This window comes from Pavona decussata, unplaced genomic scaffold (assembly GCF_977016875.1).
Source record: "Pavona decussata unplaced genomic scaffold, jaPavDecu1.1 SCAFFOLD_102, whole genome shotgun sequence".
Lineage (NCBI taxonomy): Eukaryota > Metazoa > Cnidaria > Anthozoa > Scleractinia > Agariciidae > Pavona > Pavona decussata.
In genome coordinates, this window is record NW_028145517.1 from 656,538 (window position 1) to 675,367 (window position 18,830).

Sequence of the window (18,830 nt, forward strand, 5' to 3'; positions counted from 1 at the left end):
TTTGATATTTCTAAACATAGAATTTTCCTTCAATTTTCAAGGTAGTTGGCAAACGATGTTGTGGTTAGAAATCTGAAAAGAGAAAGTGGGGTCAGCGGGTTGGTTCAGCAGATATTTCACAAAGCAGTGGTCAATCGAGCTTGAAAATTGTTTTTTTCAGGGAAGGGACTGGGGGCAAGTCTCACGAAAAACACCTTATTAAATTTCCGCGCAAAATGCAAATTAGGAATTTTGTTGTAATATGCAAGTAACATTTATGCATATTCAGTAGTTAGCAAGAAATGAACATAAAATTTTTATTTTGCCATTGTGCGCAGTCAAGACCTTTTGGCGCAGTACTGAGTTGCGCACTGCAAAAATTAAGACTTTTTTTTGCAGTGCTACACCGTGCTGACGAGACCCAACCAGCTCGAAACAGCTGTCCACGGTTGCCGCATTCTGTTGATTCTCGGTTTGGTCTCCATCATGTCGCTGTCGTATTACGTTTTCTACGCAGTCCGATCAGCCTTGTAGAAATTTGAATCATATTTTTGGCTGATGAGATCTTTTACAGATCCTGCGTATACTTACAGCATTTTCGTTGTGCGGTACCTTGCGTATTGTTTGCTTTTATATTTTGGACCGTAGATCTACTTAGATCCGATATGCTGTACTTCTTTTTAACAGGGAAGCATGAGGGAGAGAGCCAGTTATTAAAAACTTTTAGTCACGAACCCTCTTATTTTTATCTAATTATCAGAATTTTAATCGGCACCTCCGAAAACTGAACTCAAGACCAGCTAAGATTTCTAAAGGTATCTTTTACCAAATCAAAGGGGTTTAGGTGAGCAAGGGAACTCAACCACCCAGCGGAGCCTGTCCGTATGAAAGTTTATTTCCCTTTGTCTCCTTCCCCCGCTTATGCTTGGATTTGTAGTCAGGTCATTAGTCAAATCCAGGCTTTAAACGGACATCACTGCTCATGGTATACTTAAGGGGATGAGCTGTTGGCGAAAAGATCAATGTAGACCTATTGTAGGTTCGATCCAGTTGTTCAAAGCCCGATTAAGATAATCGTCCTAGGTTAAGGACGGCGCCTACTTTTGTTGCTTCGCAAACGTTGTGCGCGTCTGGAGATACTCGGGTTTTCCTATGGGAGGTGCCTACTAATACAGGGATATTTTTACGCGGAGAGAGCAGAACTTAGCACGTGCTCTTGGTATCTAAAAAGAAAATTGGGGTAACCATGCATTTTTCAGAGATAATAAAGCTTCAATTAAAAAAACCCCTTTTTTTTTTACATTTTACGACTTTTTAGAATAATTGTTGCTTAATTATCTTTAAAAAAAATGCGCGGCTACCCCCAATTTTCTTTTTGGATTTCAATAGCCCTTGCTAAGATCTTTCTTTTCCCGTATAGTCATAAACCGCGCGAAAATACTTCGGTATTAGTAGGCACCGTCCTTAAAGTAAACACTGATTGAACTTGTATTACTAATCAATAAAGATTCTTCAAAAATTTTTGTGCCTAGGTTATATGCCAGTGAGTGACACACGAATGCTTGGGAAAAGGAATTAGATTTCTCCCAACAGAATTAAGTCAAACTTATATGACCTTATTTGGGATTATAAGTTCGGATGCTCTACCACTGGGCATTTTAAACTAAGGAGACTCGAGGAACTGGTAGGCCATTAAATAGATTTTTGAGACAAACATCTTGCATACTGCTGGGATATGATTTTAATTTTGATGTGTGGCATGTGCACAATGGAATGAATGTGACGGTATATCTTAAGTAGTAACTGAATAAATGAAAACTGATGTATTATTCATTGAGTGACACAGGCATGCACGAAAAAAAAAAATGGAATCCGCCGGTTCTCCTAACAGACTCGTAGCAAATTGTTGGCAAGTTGTTTATAAGCATAACGAAATTTTCATCACATTCTGACGCAGGAATAAACTCTGTTTTTTTTTTTTTTTTTTTTTTTTTTTAAGGAAAACTGTTCAGTTGTGAAGTAATCCAAAAGCCTTTGTTTCGCATTTCATTGAAAAAAGTATCACCTCTCTAATTATACTGAGCCTCACACTTCGGCTGTTGGCCAAATTTTGCTTCCAAACTTGAAAAATTAGGATCACAAAGAAAGAAATGTTGGAAACCAAGAGTAAGCCGTCATTTTTCTACACTGAACTGTTTGGGTGCACGTGGGAAAATTGCAACATTTTATTTCCTTAGCTTAGTTAGGAATAATTTACTAAGATCTAGAACTGATCGAAAGGCGAGTGCGCATGTCAAACGACTCACTATCCTTGATTTTTAGACGTTTTTAAGCAATTCGGTCTGCTTTGGGCTGCAATGTGAGCATTACAATGACTTATAAGAAGCTGCTACTAGATGAACTAAATTAAAAAAATAAGAGGATGTAACAAAAGTCTCACCTCCCAAATTATACTGAAAGCTCACACCTCGTCTAGCGTGGGATATATTTCGCATAAACAAAATGCTTTCCGAAAGTTTTGAGTTCAAATTGGATTCGCGTTGTTTGATAAATTATAAAAAGGCTCCTCAGCGAAATATTAAAACTCTTTCTTCCTAATATCCTTTGTTGCGCGCTCAAGGCGAAAAGTTTCCTTGCCGTGATGCAATTTTGTTTTTGTTTTGTTTGTTTGTTTTTTGTTTACACAAAAGCAAAACTACTAAGGCTCAACATGACCAACTTAATCCTAATTTCTCAAGTGAGAGGAGAACACGGCTCGGAGCGCGCAAAAACTGACTATGTATACAGAGTGGATACTAATCGTACCCAGATCCTACTCTTAGAGTGTTTCGCGCGCGCGGGTATTTCGCTTCTCGCGCGCTCGAGTCTATCAAAAGAAAAAAAAAATCCTTCTGGTGGTCTAAACTTTTACTCAAGGAAGTGAAATGTGTAATCACTTTTTATCGAAGTCAGGCTCAATTCTGAACTTTTCTGTTAACTTCAGATTCAAGCCTTTGTCAGAACAGTATTGTTTTACTTTTCATTGTTTTAAAAATGTCTCACCTCGCCAATGTTACTGGATTCTCGCACCTCGTCTCGCGTGGGATATTTCTATCAAAAGAATTACTTATCTTTTGTTTGCGTGTTTAATTAATGAGCTTGTTTTAGTTTATTATTGTAAAGTGATAAGTATATAAGGGACGCTAAACGACCACATCAGCACTTCGCCTCAACTTGCAAAGATCGAAGATATCTCGTAACTCTTCAGTATGAAGCTATCCATGGCGTTATCAGTGATTCTGTTGATTTTGGTTTGCACCCAGCAAGGACTCAGTCAATCTAGGTAAGTTCTAACACTTTTAGACTCTACTTGTTGTCCAGAACCGAACTCGCGTGACGCAAGAGGGAATATTGGCGCGCGTGTGTCTCCACTTGCGCGCGTTTGCTTCTCGTTCAGCAAGTTTCAGAAGATCGTTTGAGCAATGTTACTATAACGTCGCCATAAGAGGTTTTTGAAGTTACTAGTGTACTGAATTTCTCTTAAATTATAATGTGTCAGCGAAGGTTTGCAGAAATGTCTTCATAAATTAAATTTAAAGGAGAGATCTAGCCGTTATCAGGTTATTCCACATCTTCTTATTCCGGAGTACGGTCAATACTCTTTAGTTACGCGGACACGATGTGCCCAATCTGATCCGTGTTAACTTACATTTTACTTGCAAGCTTTTAGGCTCCTTTCTGACTTAAACGATACACCGAACTATGTTACACGTCAACTAATTCAAGTTATTGTATTTTTTTGCAGGTCCTCCGGTGGATTGGACAGCATTCTTCGACAAAAGGTATGTAGTTAGAATTGAAGCGAAATTACGTACAAGTGGAGTTAAGTGAATTGGCAATTCAATATTTTCAAAGTTAGGAAATCAAAAAGTCTTGGATCACGTTATCCTGATAACTAACTTCAACAAAAACAATTTTCCCGGCATAAAAGATGTTCCTTTTTTTTCTGTCCGAACCGTACAACTACACAGTGCATTTTGCACCTCGAACATTTTCGATTACGTTTTTTTAGGAAAATGTGTGAATTACTGTAATTTTAAGCAACTATAAAACTAGTGTGACTCCATTCACTTGCATAACAAATGTGGGACATATAAGATTAAAGGGGAAGTGTCACGCAAATTTGCTTTCATTTCAAAAACCCAAAAATGTTTGTCTGTCTGCAAAAACAACGAAATAATTGTCAAGTTTGTTATAAATTATCACCCCAGTGCAATATAACTGTCGATAAGTGCCTCTGGTCAGAGACAGAGTAGGCCGGTATGGATTGAAACTTGAAAAATGTTAAGCTATTGTTTTTCAAATTCTCGCATTTTTGTTTCCCAAATGCGCTAGAACAGATCACGAGTTGTTCTTTTCAAGAATCGAGTTGATCTCTTTCCTCTCGTCATTCTATTATTATTTGGCAGCTGATTGAAGGTCTTATTTCATCATTTTTAACAAAAGGTATCGAAAACACACGATACTTCCCCGGCTTAAAGCAAACAGTCGCGTTCTTCTATTAATGAATGAGGTATATAGGTCGTATAGTTTGTTGCGTTTACACTGGACTATCGAAACAGAAATGTGTTCACAATCTGAATCAAGATGTCAATCTGTCTCATAGCAACAAGTGGGTCCAAATTTTTACAAAATGAAGTTTTCATGATCAATTTGGCAACAAATAATTGTGCGAAAGCTTTCTGATCTAAATTCGGAGATTATCGTCGGAACTTTATGCGCCCGAAGATTTTCGTTGTTCAACTGATTTATGGGCGACTAGATTGCGGAAGACACGCGTATCCCACACCAGTTTTTAATTTAATCCCTGTGTGTTATCTAACTCTATTACCGTAGGGGACACCATTTTTTGTTTTAATCAAAACTATATATATCGGGGACTAGGGAAAACGGGTATATTCTTTTCTTAAAAATTCCGACGCTGTTACCACGTTTCAGAGAGCCAAATATAATGTTATAAAATTATACAACATCTGAAAATTAATACATGTTGGGTACATGGACTCAAGAATTTTATGCAAAAGTTGGTTATTGCTCATAAGAACTGTGGTAATTATATAGACGTATTCCAATTTCTTTGCGTTCTTGTTTATTCTAGAATTATCCTTTGTTACTGCGCATCGTAAAAGAAGGAGGCCATCGTGGGCTGACGGAGTGTCAGCGGCAGTTTAGGAACGACATCTGGAACTGTTCCTTGGAGGACAAGAACGTGTTCATGCAGTTACCCATTTTTGTTAAAACAACGTTGCCTCATGGTAAGTAAGATTATATTTTTTCCTACCCTGTGTATCAATTCAGGAACCAAAAATAGTTATAATGCTGTCGATCCGTATTCTCTGAAAGTACTTCGGGATTTAATTTCGTTTTGCAAAATTTTGTAAAGGCTTTGTTAAAGACACTTATGTAGTTTTGGCACAAATCCAACCCTGTTTTCCACGTTTCAAGTTATTTCAATGTACAGTTGAATTGAAAGTTAATTTGCAATCGCAATTAAGAGACAAAGATTAAAAAAAAAAAAAAAAGAGCTAGTATTTAATTGCCGCTTTGTCCGACTGAGTTTCTTGAGTTTTTTCCTTGTTAAGATTTTTCTTGATTTTCGAAGATACCATACAAGTTGGGAACTCTAATACGCTTGAGGTTCCTGAGAAAACATGCTTCATTACAATTTCCAGGCCTGTGCGCAGTCAAAATTGTTTTCCTTAAGCCCCTCTGCACGAGCAATTTTTATATGGCAATTTTTATGTGGCAATTTTTATTTGACCGTGTAGATGATGAGAAATGACCAATTTTCATGTGACAACTGCATTTGCTGAAAAACTGACGCGTTAGTTTTTGTGTGGCAAATAAAAATTGCTGTGCGAAATTACTACTGACGCAAATTAACAACAAATATTTGTCGAGCCAAATAAAAATAAAAATTGCCACATACAGTTGCCACATAAAAATTGCTCGTGTAGACGGGGTTTAAGGAAAACAATTTTGACTGCGCACAGGCTTGGAAATTGTACTGTAGCACGTGCCACGTACACGCATGTAAACACGGGAGACGTGAGCGCGTGCGCGCTACGCCATCGGTTATGTAACTCTGACTCGAACGATAACTTTATTTTGTTTTCACCGTGCTTGTTGGTTAGTCTACATTATTTTGTAAACATTTTTCGGAATTCGAAGACACCATACAAACTGGTACCTCATATGTTCTGGCACGCTTGAGTTTCCAGGGACTAGATGTTTCTTTACAATTTCAAGGCCAGTACCCAATCAAAATTGTGCTCATAGTATCCTCATACGCACGCGCACGCGGGAGACAACCGTATATATGTTTTTATATTTTCCCTGTGTTGCTTAATTTACTAATCTATATTATATATTGGTTTTATTGCAGCGACCCGGGAAACAGCTTTTCTTCATGCCATCAGCTCAGCCGCCATCACACATGAAATCACACTTCAGTGCACGCGGAACAGAATACCCGGATGCAGATGCGGTAAAACCAGAAAGCAACCGCAGGGAGACCGCGACTGGCAGTGGGGCGGATGTAGTGATAACACCAAGTTTGGAGAGAAGCAGACGAGACGATTTATTGACAGGCTGGAAAAAGATCGAAGCGATGCTCGTACGGCATTTAACCTGCATAATAATGCAGTGGGAAGAAAGGTAAGCCTGCTGGTGTTGAATATGCTTTTTTTTCTGTTTTGAGACGATCATTCAATGGTCATCATGGAACATATTCGCTCTGAATTAAAACGTCGGTTACGAGTTGTAAGAATTAAATAAAATGAGACAACCAAGAGAGTCGAGGAAAGCCGCGGAAAAACTGAAAGTTTTTTTTTTCAGTAGTGCACAGATGAAATAAGGCATTAATCATTTTTTTCTGCGGATGATCTCTAAAACTGATTATAGTTTAATTCATCGGAGAACTCATTTCATGCTATCCTCCCAGCGTTGTAAGAAAGAGGGAGGTCTTTATCAAATATTTGAGCGACCGTACCCCTTAAAGATTTCGTGTTAATCTTGCTTTAGTAATTAAGTAGTACTTCTCTGGGGCGCGACGGAACTAAATACTGATATTGAACAAATAGTCTTGGTACAAATAGTCTTGGTTGTTCGCGTATTAGCTCTTGACTAAGACGTAATAATAGAGTTTTAGAGTATAAGTAAGAACTAAATTTTGTTGTTGAACAGTTAGATTTGATCCGTTTTAAATTGATTCTCTCATAGGTTGTACGGGCAAACCTCAAGAAAGAATGCAAGTGTCATGGCGTCACCGGAAGCTGCAACTTGAAAACTTGTTGGAAACAGCTGGCACCTTTTGACGTGATTGGTTCAGCACTGAAGCAGAAATACCGCGCAGCCATCCCAGTATCATTCCTGAAGAACAAACTGCAGAAACGAGACAACAGCAACCGATACAGACTGGTCACTAGAAAAGACAAGAAGCTGGTGTATCTCGACTCGTCCCCAGACTACTGCGTACGGAACGCCACCGCTGGCTCCCTTGGAATGCTGGGAAGAACTTGCAGAAGTGACGTCGGATCCACTGATGATTGTAGATCTCTTTGCAACTCTTGTAATTTGCGGCACAAAACAGTGGAACAGTTTAAACAGGTTAAGTGCAGATGTAAGTTTGTCTGGTGCTGTGAAGTGAAATGCAAGTTATGCACTGTGAAGTATTCGCTCACAACTTGTACGTAGGAAGTAGGAATAGTTGGGCGATCCTATTTTTTAACCATTGTAAACGGTATAAACGCGATAGTCTTCAGACTTCTGTATTTAGCTTACAGTTACAGTTTTAAGGTTAAGGTGCTTTTGAGAATAGTGAAGGAAAATATACATGGTTGTAAATTAAAGTGTCTTCTTATTTAAGCGAGGTTGTTGAAGCATTTCACACTTTTTGTGACAATAAGTGCATGGCTTTTTGTTGTGACAATAAATAGTGTTTTGCATCGAAAAATGGTTGTGTTTGCCTCTTTTAGAGACGTTGGGGGGTGAGGCAATGGGGGGACTTGCTAAACTGATTGGGTCCCTTAGTTCTTGAAGAGTTATTGAGTTATTGAGTTATTTTCTGAAGAGAATAGTTAACAGCTCATTTCATACTGTAGAATTTTTAAGTAAATTATTTTCAATGTGAAATCTTTTTGAAAACTATTCCTGACCAGAACTACTAAGATATTTAACTAAATGTTCATTAGCTTGATCTAGGCACAAAACTTGCACATAGGATTTTCTTTAAGTTTTCATGGTAGTTGGCAAACGATATTGTGGTTAGAAATCTGAAAAGAGAAAATGGGGTCTTGCAGATATTTCACGAGGCAGTGGTCAACTGGTTTCTCCGAGAAGGCACTGGGGCAAGTCTTACGAAAAACACCTTATTATATTTTTTCTGCGCAAAATGCAACTTAAGAATTTTGTTTTTAAGGCTGGTTTTCATATGATCGGGGATCGCAGATCGCAATAAGGTCTGCGATCGTCTGCGATCATATGGAAACAAACCATAGAACATGGTTCTATTTTCTGCGATCGTCTGCGATCGCGATCGCAGTATCGCAGACGATCGCAGAAGTAGTTTCCATATGATCGCAGACGATCGCAGACCTTATTGCGATCTGCGATCCGCGATCATATGGAAACCAGCCTTTAGATGCAAGTAAGATTGAGTAATGTTCAGTAGTTAGCTAGAAATGAACATAAAATTTTTATTTTGTCATTGTGCGCAGTAGAGTTGCGTACTGCAAACAGGGGAATAACATTAAGAGAACTTTGCTCCAGGACTAGCCGGAGGAAAACGGGCTTACTGGCTCCGTGCTGAACTCAAACACCGCAAAGCAAACCGATATTTTTCTACTGTTAATTGATGTTTGAGAGAGAGTGGGCTGAAGGCTGAATTGACAAAAAAGGACTGATACGCAAGGATTACACCTCTGAGTACAGCTATACAGGACCTTGTTTACCAAGGTTGAAATGACTTCACCGGCATATAATAAGCGCATTTAATATTAGTTTACAAGCCGGCTTATTTTTCAGCCAGTATCCCACCTATATGAGAAATATGTTTACTACTCGCTGTACAAACTATAATTTGCGTGGTAGCCACGTATTGTTCCTAAGCAATGGGATGCTCTTCTTGAAGAATTATTAAGGAAGAGTACTTTTTACGCTTTCAACGAGGTTGGAATCCGAGTTCTCCTAACAGACTCGTACCAAATTGTCGGCAAGTTGTTTATATCTCAACATTCCAAAATTTTCATCACATTTTGACGCAGGAGTCAATTGTGTATTTTTTAAATGAAATCTGTCAAGTTGTGAAGTCATCCAAAAGCTGTTGTCTCGCATTTCATTGAACAAAGTATCACCTCTCTAATTATACTGAGCCTCACACCTCGGCTGTTGGCCAAATTTTGCTTCCAAACTGTTGAAAAATTAGGATCATATAAAGAAAGAAATATTGGAAGTCAAGTGGAAGCCGTAATTTTTCTACACTGAACCGTTTGGGTGCACGTGGGAAAATTGCAACATTTCATTTTCTTCTCTCAGTTAGGAAAAATTTACTGAGCGGTGCACATGTCAAACGGCTCGCTATCCTTGCTTTTTAGACATACTTAAGCTATTCAGCCTGCTTTAAGCCGTATTATTATAAGAAAAAACTACTATATAAGCTAAATGAACTACAATTTTAGACTTATGTGTTGGAAACAACCACCCCCTACCTCCCCTCTCCCCCTCCCCCCTATTTCAATGTTGTTGGAGAAATTGTCGTCTTATCTGATTGAGTTGACATTGAACCCCAACATTAAACGAGAAGACTTATGTGTTGCAAACAACCAACCCCTACCTCCCCCCCCCCCCCCCCATTCCCCCATTTCAATGTTGTTGGAGAAATTGTCGTCCTATCTGATTGAGTTGACACTAAACCCCAAGATTGAACGAGACGCGGGGTAATTTTCTAACTCAATCTCGGCGTCCACCGTTTTACTTTTACTTTTTTTTTATTTTGATTTGCTTCGCCATTTAGGCGGGGTATCAACAATAGCAGGAAGCCAATTACTGTGGACCCGATAGCCAGAACACGCTTGATTTAAAAACCCATGTTTTGATCAATAAACGATCATCTTTAGTTGCCCCTGAAAATAAATTACAGCATAATATTAAGGATTCATAATAAAGTTGTTTCAGCTACCTAGCAATGAAAATAAATCAAAAGTAAAATCCAATATGCCGTCTTATTTCAAACCAGACCTGGAAACGTCTTTCGCGCGCGCTCTTGTTCACGCTCAATCATCCTTACGTAAAGCGGGTACCCTTCGTAACCTAGTATTTTACTAGGAAAGTGAGGCGAGAAAGCTCCTTCATTTCATTGCATTTTCAATCACAAGGAAAAAGTGGAACAATGGAATCAAGGGCTTTGTAATTCGTGTCATGGACTCGCGCTTTGTTTTAATTGTAACAAAAAAGGCTCACCTCCCAAATTATACTGAAAGCTCACACCTCTTCTCGCGTGGGATATATTTCCCAAAAACAAAATACTTCCCGAAAGTTTTGAGTTCAAACTGGACTCGCGTTGTTTGATAAATTATGAAAAAGGCTCCTCAGCGAAATATTAAAACTCTTTCTTCCTAATGTCCTTTGTTGCGCGCTCAAGGCGAAAAGTTTCCTTGCCGTGATGCAATTTTGTTTTTGTTTTGTTTGTTTGTTTTTTGTTTACACAAAAGCAAGACCACTAAGGCTCAGCATGACGAACTTAATCCTAATTTCTCAAGTGAGAGGAGCGCACGGCCCGGAGCAGCAAAAACTGACTACGTATACAGAGTGGAAACTAATCGTACCCAGATCCTACTCTTAGAGTGTTTCGCGCGCGCGCGCGGGTATTTCGCTTCTCGCGCGCTCGATTCTATCAAAAGAAAAAAAGAAATCTTTCTGATGGTCTAAACTTTTACTCAAGTAGAATGAAATGTGTAATCACTTTTTATCGAAGTCAGGCTCAATTCTGAACTTTTCTGTTAACTTCAGATTCAAGCCTTTGTCAGAACAGTATTGTTTTACTTTTCATTGTTTTAAAAATGTCTCACCTCGCCAATGTTATGGAATTCTCGCACCTCGTCTCGCGTGGGATATTTCTATCAAAAGAATTACTTATCTTTTGTTTGCGTGTTTAATTAACGAGCTTGTTTTAGTTTATTATTGTAAAGCGATAAGTATATAAGAGATGCTAAACGACCACATCAGCACTTCGCCTCAACTTGCAAAGATCGAAGATATCTCGTAACTCTTCAGTATGAAGCTATCCATGGCGTTATCAGTGATTCTGTTGATTTTGGTTTGTACCCAGCAAGGACTCAGTCAATCTAGGTAAGTTCTAACACTTTTAGACTCTACTTGTTGTCCAGAACCGATCTCGCGTGACGCGAGAGGGAATATTGGCGCGCGTGTGTCTCCACTTGTGCGCGTTTGCTTCTCGTTCAGCAAGTCTCAGAAGATGATTACTATAACTTCGCCATAAGAGGTTTTTGAAGTTACTTGGGTACTGAATCTCTCTTAAATTATAATGTGTCAGCGAAGGTTTGCAGAAATGTCTTCATAAATTAAATTTAAAGGAGAGATCTAGCCGTTATCAGGTTATTCCACATCTTCTTATTCCGGAGTACAGTCAATACTCTTTAGTTAGGCGGACACGATGTGCCCAATCTGATCCGTGTTAACTTACATTTTACGTGCAAGCTTTTAGGCTCCTTTCTGACTTAAACTATACACCGAACTATGTTACATGTCAACTAATTCAAGTTATTGTATTTTATTGCAGGTCCGACGGTGGATTGGACAACATTCTTCGACAAAAGGTATGTCGTTAGAATTGAAGCGAAATTACGTACAAGTAGAGTTAAGTGGATTGGCAATTCAATATTTTATAGTTAGGAAATCAATTTTTTTGGAACACGTTACTCTGATAACTAACTTCAACAAAAACAATTTTCCTGGCATAAAAAATGTTCCTTTTTGTCTATCCGAACCGTACAACGACACAGTGCCAAAATTTTACACCTCGAACATTTTCGATTACGTTTATAGGAAAATGTGTAAATTACTGTACGTAATTTTAAGCATCTTATAACACTTGTGTGACTCCATTCACTTGCGTAACAAATGCGGGACATTTAAGATTAAGCAAACAGTCGCGTTCTTCTATTATTGAATGCAGTATATAAGTCGTATAGTTTGTTGCGTTTACACTGGAATATCGAAATAGAAATGTGTTCATAATCTGAATTAGCATTAGCATGTTAAGACAAACTAAATCATTTCGTATTTATGCCGAAAATTTCCATCCGGGTGGTTTGCGTAAATGGTAAGCGCCACTGTCCACAGTCTGAATTAGCATTACTTACAAGATGTCAAGCCGTCTCAGATAGCAACAAGTAGGTCCAAAACTTCACAAATGCAAGTGCTCATGATCAATTTGGCAACAGATAATAGTGCGAAAGTTTCTGGTCTAAATTCGGAGATTAACGTCGGAGAATTATGTGCCCGAAGATTTTCGTTGTTTACGTATTTATGGGCGGCAAGATTGCGTAAGTCACCGCGTGTCCACACCAAATTTTCATTTAATCCCGCTGTGGCTTATAACTCTCTTTTTTTTTTTTCATTAAAACTATAAATCGGAGACAAGAGAAAACGGGTATAATGTTATAAAATATAATCTTAAAAATTCTGAAGCTGTTACTACGTTTCAGAGAAGCCAAGTATAATATTGTGAAATTTTACAATATCTGAAAATTAAGACTTGTCTGGTACATGGCCTCAAGAATTATTTGCAAAAGTTGGCTATTGCTCATAAGAACTGTGGTAATTATATAGCTGTATTCTAAGTTCTTTGTGTTCTTGTTTATTCTAGAATTATTCTTTGTTACTTCGCATCGTAAAAGAAGGAGGCCATCGTGGTGTGTCAGCGGCAGTTTAGAAACGACATTTGGAACTGTTCCTTGGAGGACAAGAACGTGTTCAAGCAATTACCAATCTTCGTCAAAACAACGTTGCCTCATGGTAAGTAAGATTATATATTTTTTTTTCTACCATGTGCATCACTTGAATCAAAAACAAATGATGCCGCCAATCTGTGAAAAATCTGTAAAAATACTACAAGATTTCGTTTTGCAAAATTTCGGAAAGACTGTACTATTCAACACCTATGTAGCTTTGACACGGAACTTAATCTTATTTTCCAGCAGTTTCAAGTTATTTCAATGCCACGATTGTCCAGTTGAAGCGAAATCCGCTGATCACGAAGGAACAGAATCGCGCGCAATTATTGAAACTGACCGTAGAAAGACAAAAATAGACAAAAAGAACTAGCATTTAATTTCCGCTTTGTTTACTGCTTCTTCAGTTTGTGAATTCGTTTTAAGAATTTTTCTTGATTTTCCATGATGCCATACATGGCTGGGAACTCTGATACGCTTGAGTTTCCAGAGATAACAGGCTTCTTTACAATTTCCAAACTTGTGGGCTCTCCAATTTGTCTCCTAGTGTGGTAGCACGTGCCACGTCATAGATCGGTTATGTAACTCGGACAATAACTTAATTTTATCTTCACGGTGCTTGTTGGTTAGTCTACATTAATTTGTGAAGATTTTTCAAAATTGGAAGATACCATACAAACTGATATGCCTGGTACGCTTGAGTTTGTAGAGATAAGACGTTTTTTTTTACAATTTAATTTCAAGGCCAGTGCCCAATCAAAATTAAGCTCATAGCATCGAAGCACGCATGTGCACGCGGGTACATACGTGGACTACGGCGAAAAATGAACTTACTATTAGGAATCTCCGACCTCTCTGAGATAGATCAGAATCGTTAATCAACTCGAACGCTACATTTATTCTAGTTTCGCAGTGTTGCTTGGTTATTTCATACTATAATTACACCGATATATTCGCTTTATTATTTCAGCGACCCGAGAAACAGCTTTTCTTCATGCCATCAGCTCAGCCGCCATCACACATGAAATCACACTTCAGTGCACACGAAACAGAATACCCGGATGCAGACGCGGTAAAACCAGAAAACAACCGCAGGGAGACCGCGACTGGCAGTGGGGCGGATGTAGTGATAACACCAAGTTTGGAGAGAAGGAGACGAGACGATTTATTGACAGGCTGGAAAAAGATCGAAGCGACGCTCGTACAGCATTTAACCTGCATAATAACGCAGTGGGAAGAAAGGTAAGCCTAGTCTTGAATATTGGGATTTTTTTCTCTTTTTGAGACGATCATTCAATGGTCATCATGGAACATAAGCTCTGAATTCAAACAACAATCTTTTGTTATATGCAAACCTGAAGAAGTGAAAGTAATGTTTCGGTTAACGTCGATCTATAAAAGGGCATGGGAGCCCTCTAAGAGCAACCTTGTAAATTCAGCTCCTCGCGATGTATGGCTAGGATGGAAATGGATTGCAACTTGAAAATATTGGCAACTTTTTTCAACTTCTTTCTGTGGATTTTGGAGAAATTATGTTTTAGAAGCTGATTATAGTTTATCTTTAATTGCTGGGGGAAATCAATTCATATTTTCCACTCGGTGCAATAAGACTATTTCACGTTAGAGAGGGGAGTCTTTGTCAAATGTTTGTACAGTTTTGGCCGACATACAGTAAATTCTATGGTGACAGTGCCTCTTTAAGATTCCGTGTTAATTTTGTTTTAGTAATTAAGCATGCAGTATTTCTTTGAGCTGAGGCGAAACTGTAAGTACCAAAATTGAACAAATAGTCTTGATACCAACCGAGGAATAATAGAGTTTTTAAGTATTAGAAACAGCAGGATTCTGTTGTTGATCAGTTTGATTTGATCTGTTTTTAAATCGATTTTCTCAATAGGTTGTACGAGCAAACCTCAAGAAAGAATGCAAGTGTCATGGCGTCACCGGAAGCTGCAACTTGAAAACTTGCTGGAAACAGCTGGCACCTTTTGACGTGATTGGTTCGGCACTGAAGCAGAAATACCGCGCAGCCATCCCAGTATCATTCCTGAAGAACAAACTGCAGAAACGAGACAACAGCAACCGATACAGACTGGTCACTAGAAAAGACAAGAAGCTGGTGTATCTCGACTCGTCCCCAGACTACTGCGTACGGAACGCAACCGCTGGCTCGCTTGGAATTGTGGGAAGAACTTGCAGAAGTGACGTTGCATCCACTGATGATTGTAGATCTCTTTGTAACTCTTGTAATTTGCGGCACAAAACAGTGGAACAGTTTAAACAGGTTAAGTGCAGATGTAAGTTTGTCTGGTGCTGTGAAGTTAAATGCAAGTTATGCACTGTGAAGTATTCGCTCACAACTTGTACGTAGGAAGTAGGAATAGTTTGGCGAGCCCATTTTTTAACCATTGTAAAGGTTAAAAACGCGATAGTTTTCAGACTTCTGTATATGGCTTATTGTTACAGTTTTAAGGTTAAGGTGCTTTTGAGAATAGTGAAGGAAAATATACATGGTTGTAAATTAGAGTCTTTTCTTATTTAAGCTAAGTTGTTGAAGCATTCTCATTTTTTGTGACAATAAGTGCATGGCTGTTTGTTGTGTCAATAAATAGTGTTTTGCATCGAAAAATGGGTGTGTTTTCTTGTTTTAGAGACGTTCATAACTTATTGGGGGGGGGGGGGGGGGAAGGTGAGATAATGGGTGTGCGGGGTAGACACTGGGGCGACTTGTCAGTGCTTAAACTTGGGTCCCGCAGTACTTGTCGAGTTATTGAGGGGGGCCTTGAAATTTTAAAGATTAGCAATGACTTAAACAAAGATGCAAAATATACATACTAAACAAAATTCAGTCTGAAACAAAAATTTAGAAAATTTAGAAAAAACTGCACAATGAAACTGATTGCATTATTGTGGCATGCAGCTGCTACTTAAAATGATTCACTGTAGCTAATATAAGAGGGAGAATGAGCAATCGATTTTTCTTTTTCACCTGAAATTGTAAATTTGAAAATTTTTAATGCGGTATTCTTTTAATTTTGGTTATAAAGCAGGCGAGAAGATGCGTAAATAATCATGAATTTACAGGTTGGTGTTTGCTTAAACTTTACATTTCTAACGACGTTTTTTCCCTTTCGAAAACTAGAGGAATTATATTTTTCCAGTGTTACGAATTTTTTGTGTTATCACCAGAGTTGATAAGGTGATTTGGACATCATAAAGAGATTTGAAACTTTAATTATTCGCCCTGACAAAGGGCTAACGCTTGAAACGTCATCCCATGTCCCCACTCATCGATTTCGAGCGTTTTAATGTGAACACGTGAAAACGATACAAAAACGCTGGTGTGGATGAAAATATTTTGTTTCGTTTTCAGCGCGATGAAAACGGATGCTTTTGTAAAAGCATTGGTGTGGATGGGGCCTTAGTTTGAAAGCTCAAAGCTGATAAGGTTTCGGTCTGCTTTTGACGTGAAGCAACGCCAAAACGTCGTCAGTTTTTAAAAGTTTAGTTATAAGGTGGCTGGCACCGGTTGCCATCACTTTCAAGCAAGTCTAATTTAAGGGAAAAACAAAGACGACATAATAGGTTTCCATCAGCAACAGCATAACCTGTTAAAATGACACTCCCAATTCTATCTTTAAGTGGTTTTAACTAAAAAACGAGCTCCGGAGCTAAGGACGGTGCCTACTTTTGTAACTGTGCATACCTTCCGCTTATCTCGAGATACTCGGGTTTCCTATGAGTGGTGCCTAGTAATTTTTTGCGCGGTTTAAAACTATGTGGAGAAAGCACAACTAAGCAAGTGCTCTTGGTATCCAAAAAGAAAATTGGGGGTAATTAACCATGCATTTTTCAGAGTTTATAAAGCTTGGGTAAAAAAAAAAAACACAAATAAACTTACTGCTTTTAAGAATAAATAAATGCCCCGCCACCCCCAATTTTCTTTCTGATATCCAGTAGGCCATACTATGATCTGCTTTTTCCGCATAGCCAAAAACGGTGCAAAAATAATTTTGTATGTAACAGTAATTAGCATGTTCAGTTTCAACTTTTCACAAATGTAAACAAAATTCTATGAGAGGGTCACCTTAGAGTCAGAGTCACCTTAAATTGTTGAAAATTATAAGGCAGCTCTGAACCCCTTTCAGATAGATTTTTTAACTTTGCAGAAAGTTGTATCTGAACATGCTGATTACAGTTCCATAATAATAATAAAAATAATAATAATAATAATAATAATAATAATAATAATAATAATAATAAAAATAATAATAATAATAATAATGATGATGATGATGATGATGATGATAATAATAATAATAATAATAAAATGGTGGTCACCGAGTTTGCTTTTGAGTTATAGCCACTAAAAAGGTAAAATAAGGTGTGCTTTTATTAAGGTTATACTGTTGCTATTATACCCTATCATGTTGAGAAAATGATCATAACTAGATTGTTAATTTACCAATGCTTAGGCATGTTTTTGATAGCGGAGCTCCGCGTGCCGACGGAGAAATTTTGGTTTGGTTATGACGTCTCTTCCGTCCGACCGTCCGTCCGTACTTTTTCGTTGTCCGTCCGTCCGTACGCTCCTCCGTGTAAGCCAATTTGAAATGGGACACTCAAACCCTGTGCTGCAGACCCGCGTTTTTCTCGGCGGGAAGTTGCGTGGCCAGCTACCTTTTAGAAAAACAAACGAAATTTTGAAGAAAGCTATAAATTCATGGACTCAAATATTTCGACAAACGTGAAAAGAAGAGAAAGGGGCGGAGAAAGAAAAACGAACACGCGTACGCAGGCGACTAATAAGCAAAGTTCAACGGAGTTTAAAAGACAGCGACTGACAAATGCCAGCCTTAACGACAGCCTTTTGCCGTTTCAATCGGATCGGTGCACCTTGTGGAAGCGGAGATTGTAAGTACTTTTCCTTTTTTTTTTCTAACTCTCCCTCTCTCTCTCTGTTTGTGAGCGGGTGGTATCCTGAAAATCCTACAATCTGACTGAGTCCGGGAGCGGCAGAATTTTCCTATCTCTGACCACGGTAATCTGAAAGTGTGGGAAATCTTGAAGTGAAATCATTTTACTCCGATTCGGTGCGACGAAACGTTGAACTTTATCTCTTGAAGTGAAAATTTTCGCTCACTAAATGTTGTAAAACGAGCGAAAAACTCAGCAATGGTGAATAAAAGGATTCTCCGATTTTTTATTATTATTATTATTATTATTATTATTATTTTGGTTGACAAAATTTGGCTTGTCTGCTGTTTTGCAGTTTTTCTTGCTTTTTAAAAAAGGTGGAAAAAAAATTAACAAAACAGCTCTTATTAAAAAAAGAAAAGTCACGTTTTTCCCCCAAGCAATTAGACAGCCACAATGTATAATATAAACATTTATCTCGGATCCTCTCAATAGGTCTCCGTGGCGCAATCGGTTAGCGCGTTCGGCTGTTAACCGAAAGGTTGGTGGTTCAAGCCCACCCGGGGACGATATTTTTCTCTTTTTTTTCTCCATTTCTACTTCTACTTTAGGTCAGAGAGTAAACATTTTTTTGGGGGGAAGAGTTAACATATTTGCGGAATGATCATCATTATGATTTTGATAATAGATTAAAATTATATCTATAACGAAATGCAGCATTATTTTCTCCCTTCACTATTGCATTTTTTTCTTAATTCCTCCCCTCTTTGGCTTAAAACAGATGAAACCTTCAAATTGCGAAAATTTTATTCAATAAAAGAGAGCTTTTCGCTAATCACATCACACTTAGTTTCCAGAGCGCCTTTAATGACCCACAATGCCTGTCGGTCACTTCTGCCTCGCTTTAGTGTTCGGTGTTATGAT

At 38.3% G+C, this 18,830-nt stretch overlaps 1 protein-coding gene, 1 non-coding gene and 1 pseudogene across 3 annotated transcripts; all 3 read left to right on the forward strand.

The window, feature by feature from the left end:
* Window positions 1-3,239: 3,239 nt before the first annotated feature.
* LOC146471476 (protein Wnt-2b-like) lies at window positions 3,240-7,838 on the forward strand. Its single transcript, XM_085120756.1, has 5 exons — window positions 3,240-3,301; window positions 3,764-3,800; window positions 5,117-5,273; window positions 6,404-6,675; window positions 7,240-7,838. The coding sequence occupies exons 1-5, from the start codon at window positions 3,240-3,242 to the stop codon at window positions 7,711-7,713; spliced, it is 1,002 nt and encodes a 333-aa protein (XP_084976882.1). The 3' UTR covers window positions 7,714-7,838.
* A 3,464-nt stretch (window positions 7,839-11,302) lies between these two features.
* Window positions 11,303-15,425, forward strand: LOC146471477 (protein Wnt-2b-like; annotated as a pseudogene). Its single transcript, XR_014866781.1, has 5 exons — window positions 11,303-11,364; window positions 11,816-11,852; window positions 12,905-13,053; window positions 13,960-14,231; window positions 14,887-15,425. The product of XR_014866781.1 is annotated as a protein Wnt-2b-like (transcript).
* Window positions 15,426-18,401: 2,976 nt separating this feature from the next.
* Trnan-guu (transfer RNA asparagine (anticodon GUU)) lies at window positions 18,402-18,475 on the forward strand. The gene has a single exon. It is a non-coding gene; the product is annotated as a tRNA-Asn (tRNA).
* The last annotated feature ends 355 nt before the right edge of the window (window positions 18,476-18,830 follow it).

Excerpts from the sequence above, each read along its gene's own strand:
- LOC146471476 (XM_085120756.1), top strand. The coding sequence starts at position 3,240 with ATGGCGTTATCAGTGATTCTGTTGATTTTGGTTTGCACCCAGCAAGGA. Across the intron at positions 3,302-3,763 it reads CAAGGACTCAGTCAATCTAG|GTCCTCCGGTGGATTGGACA; the intron begins GTAAGTTCTAAC and ends ATTTTTTTGCAG. Across the intron at positions 6,676-7,239 it reads ATAATGCAGTGGGAAGAAAG|GTTGTACGGGCAAACCTCAA; the intron begins GTAAGCCTGCTG and ends ATTCTCTCATAG.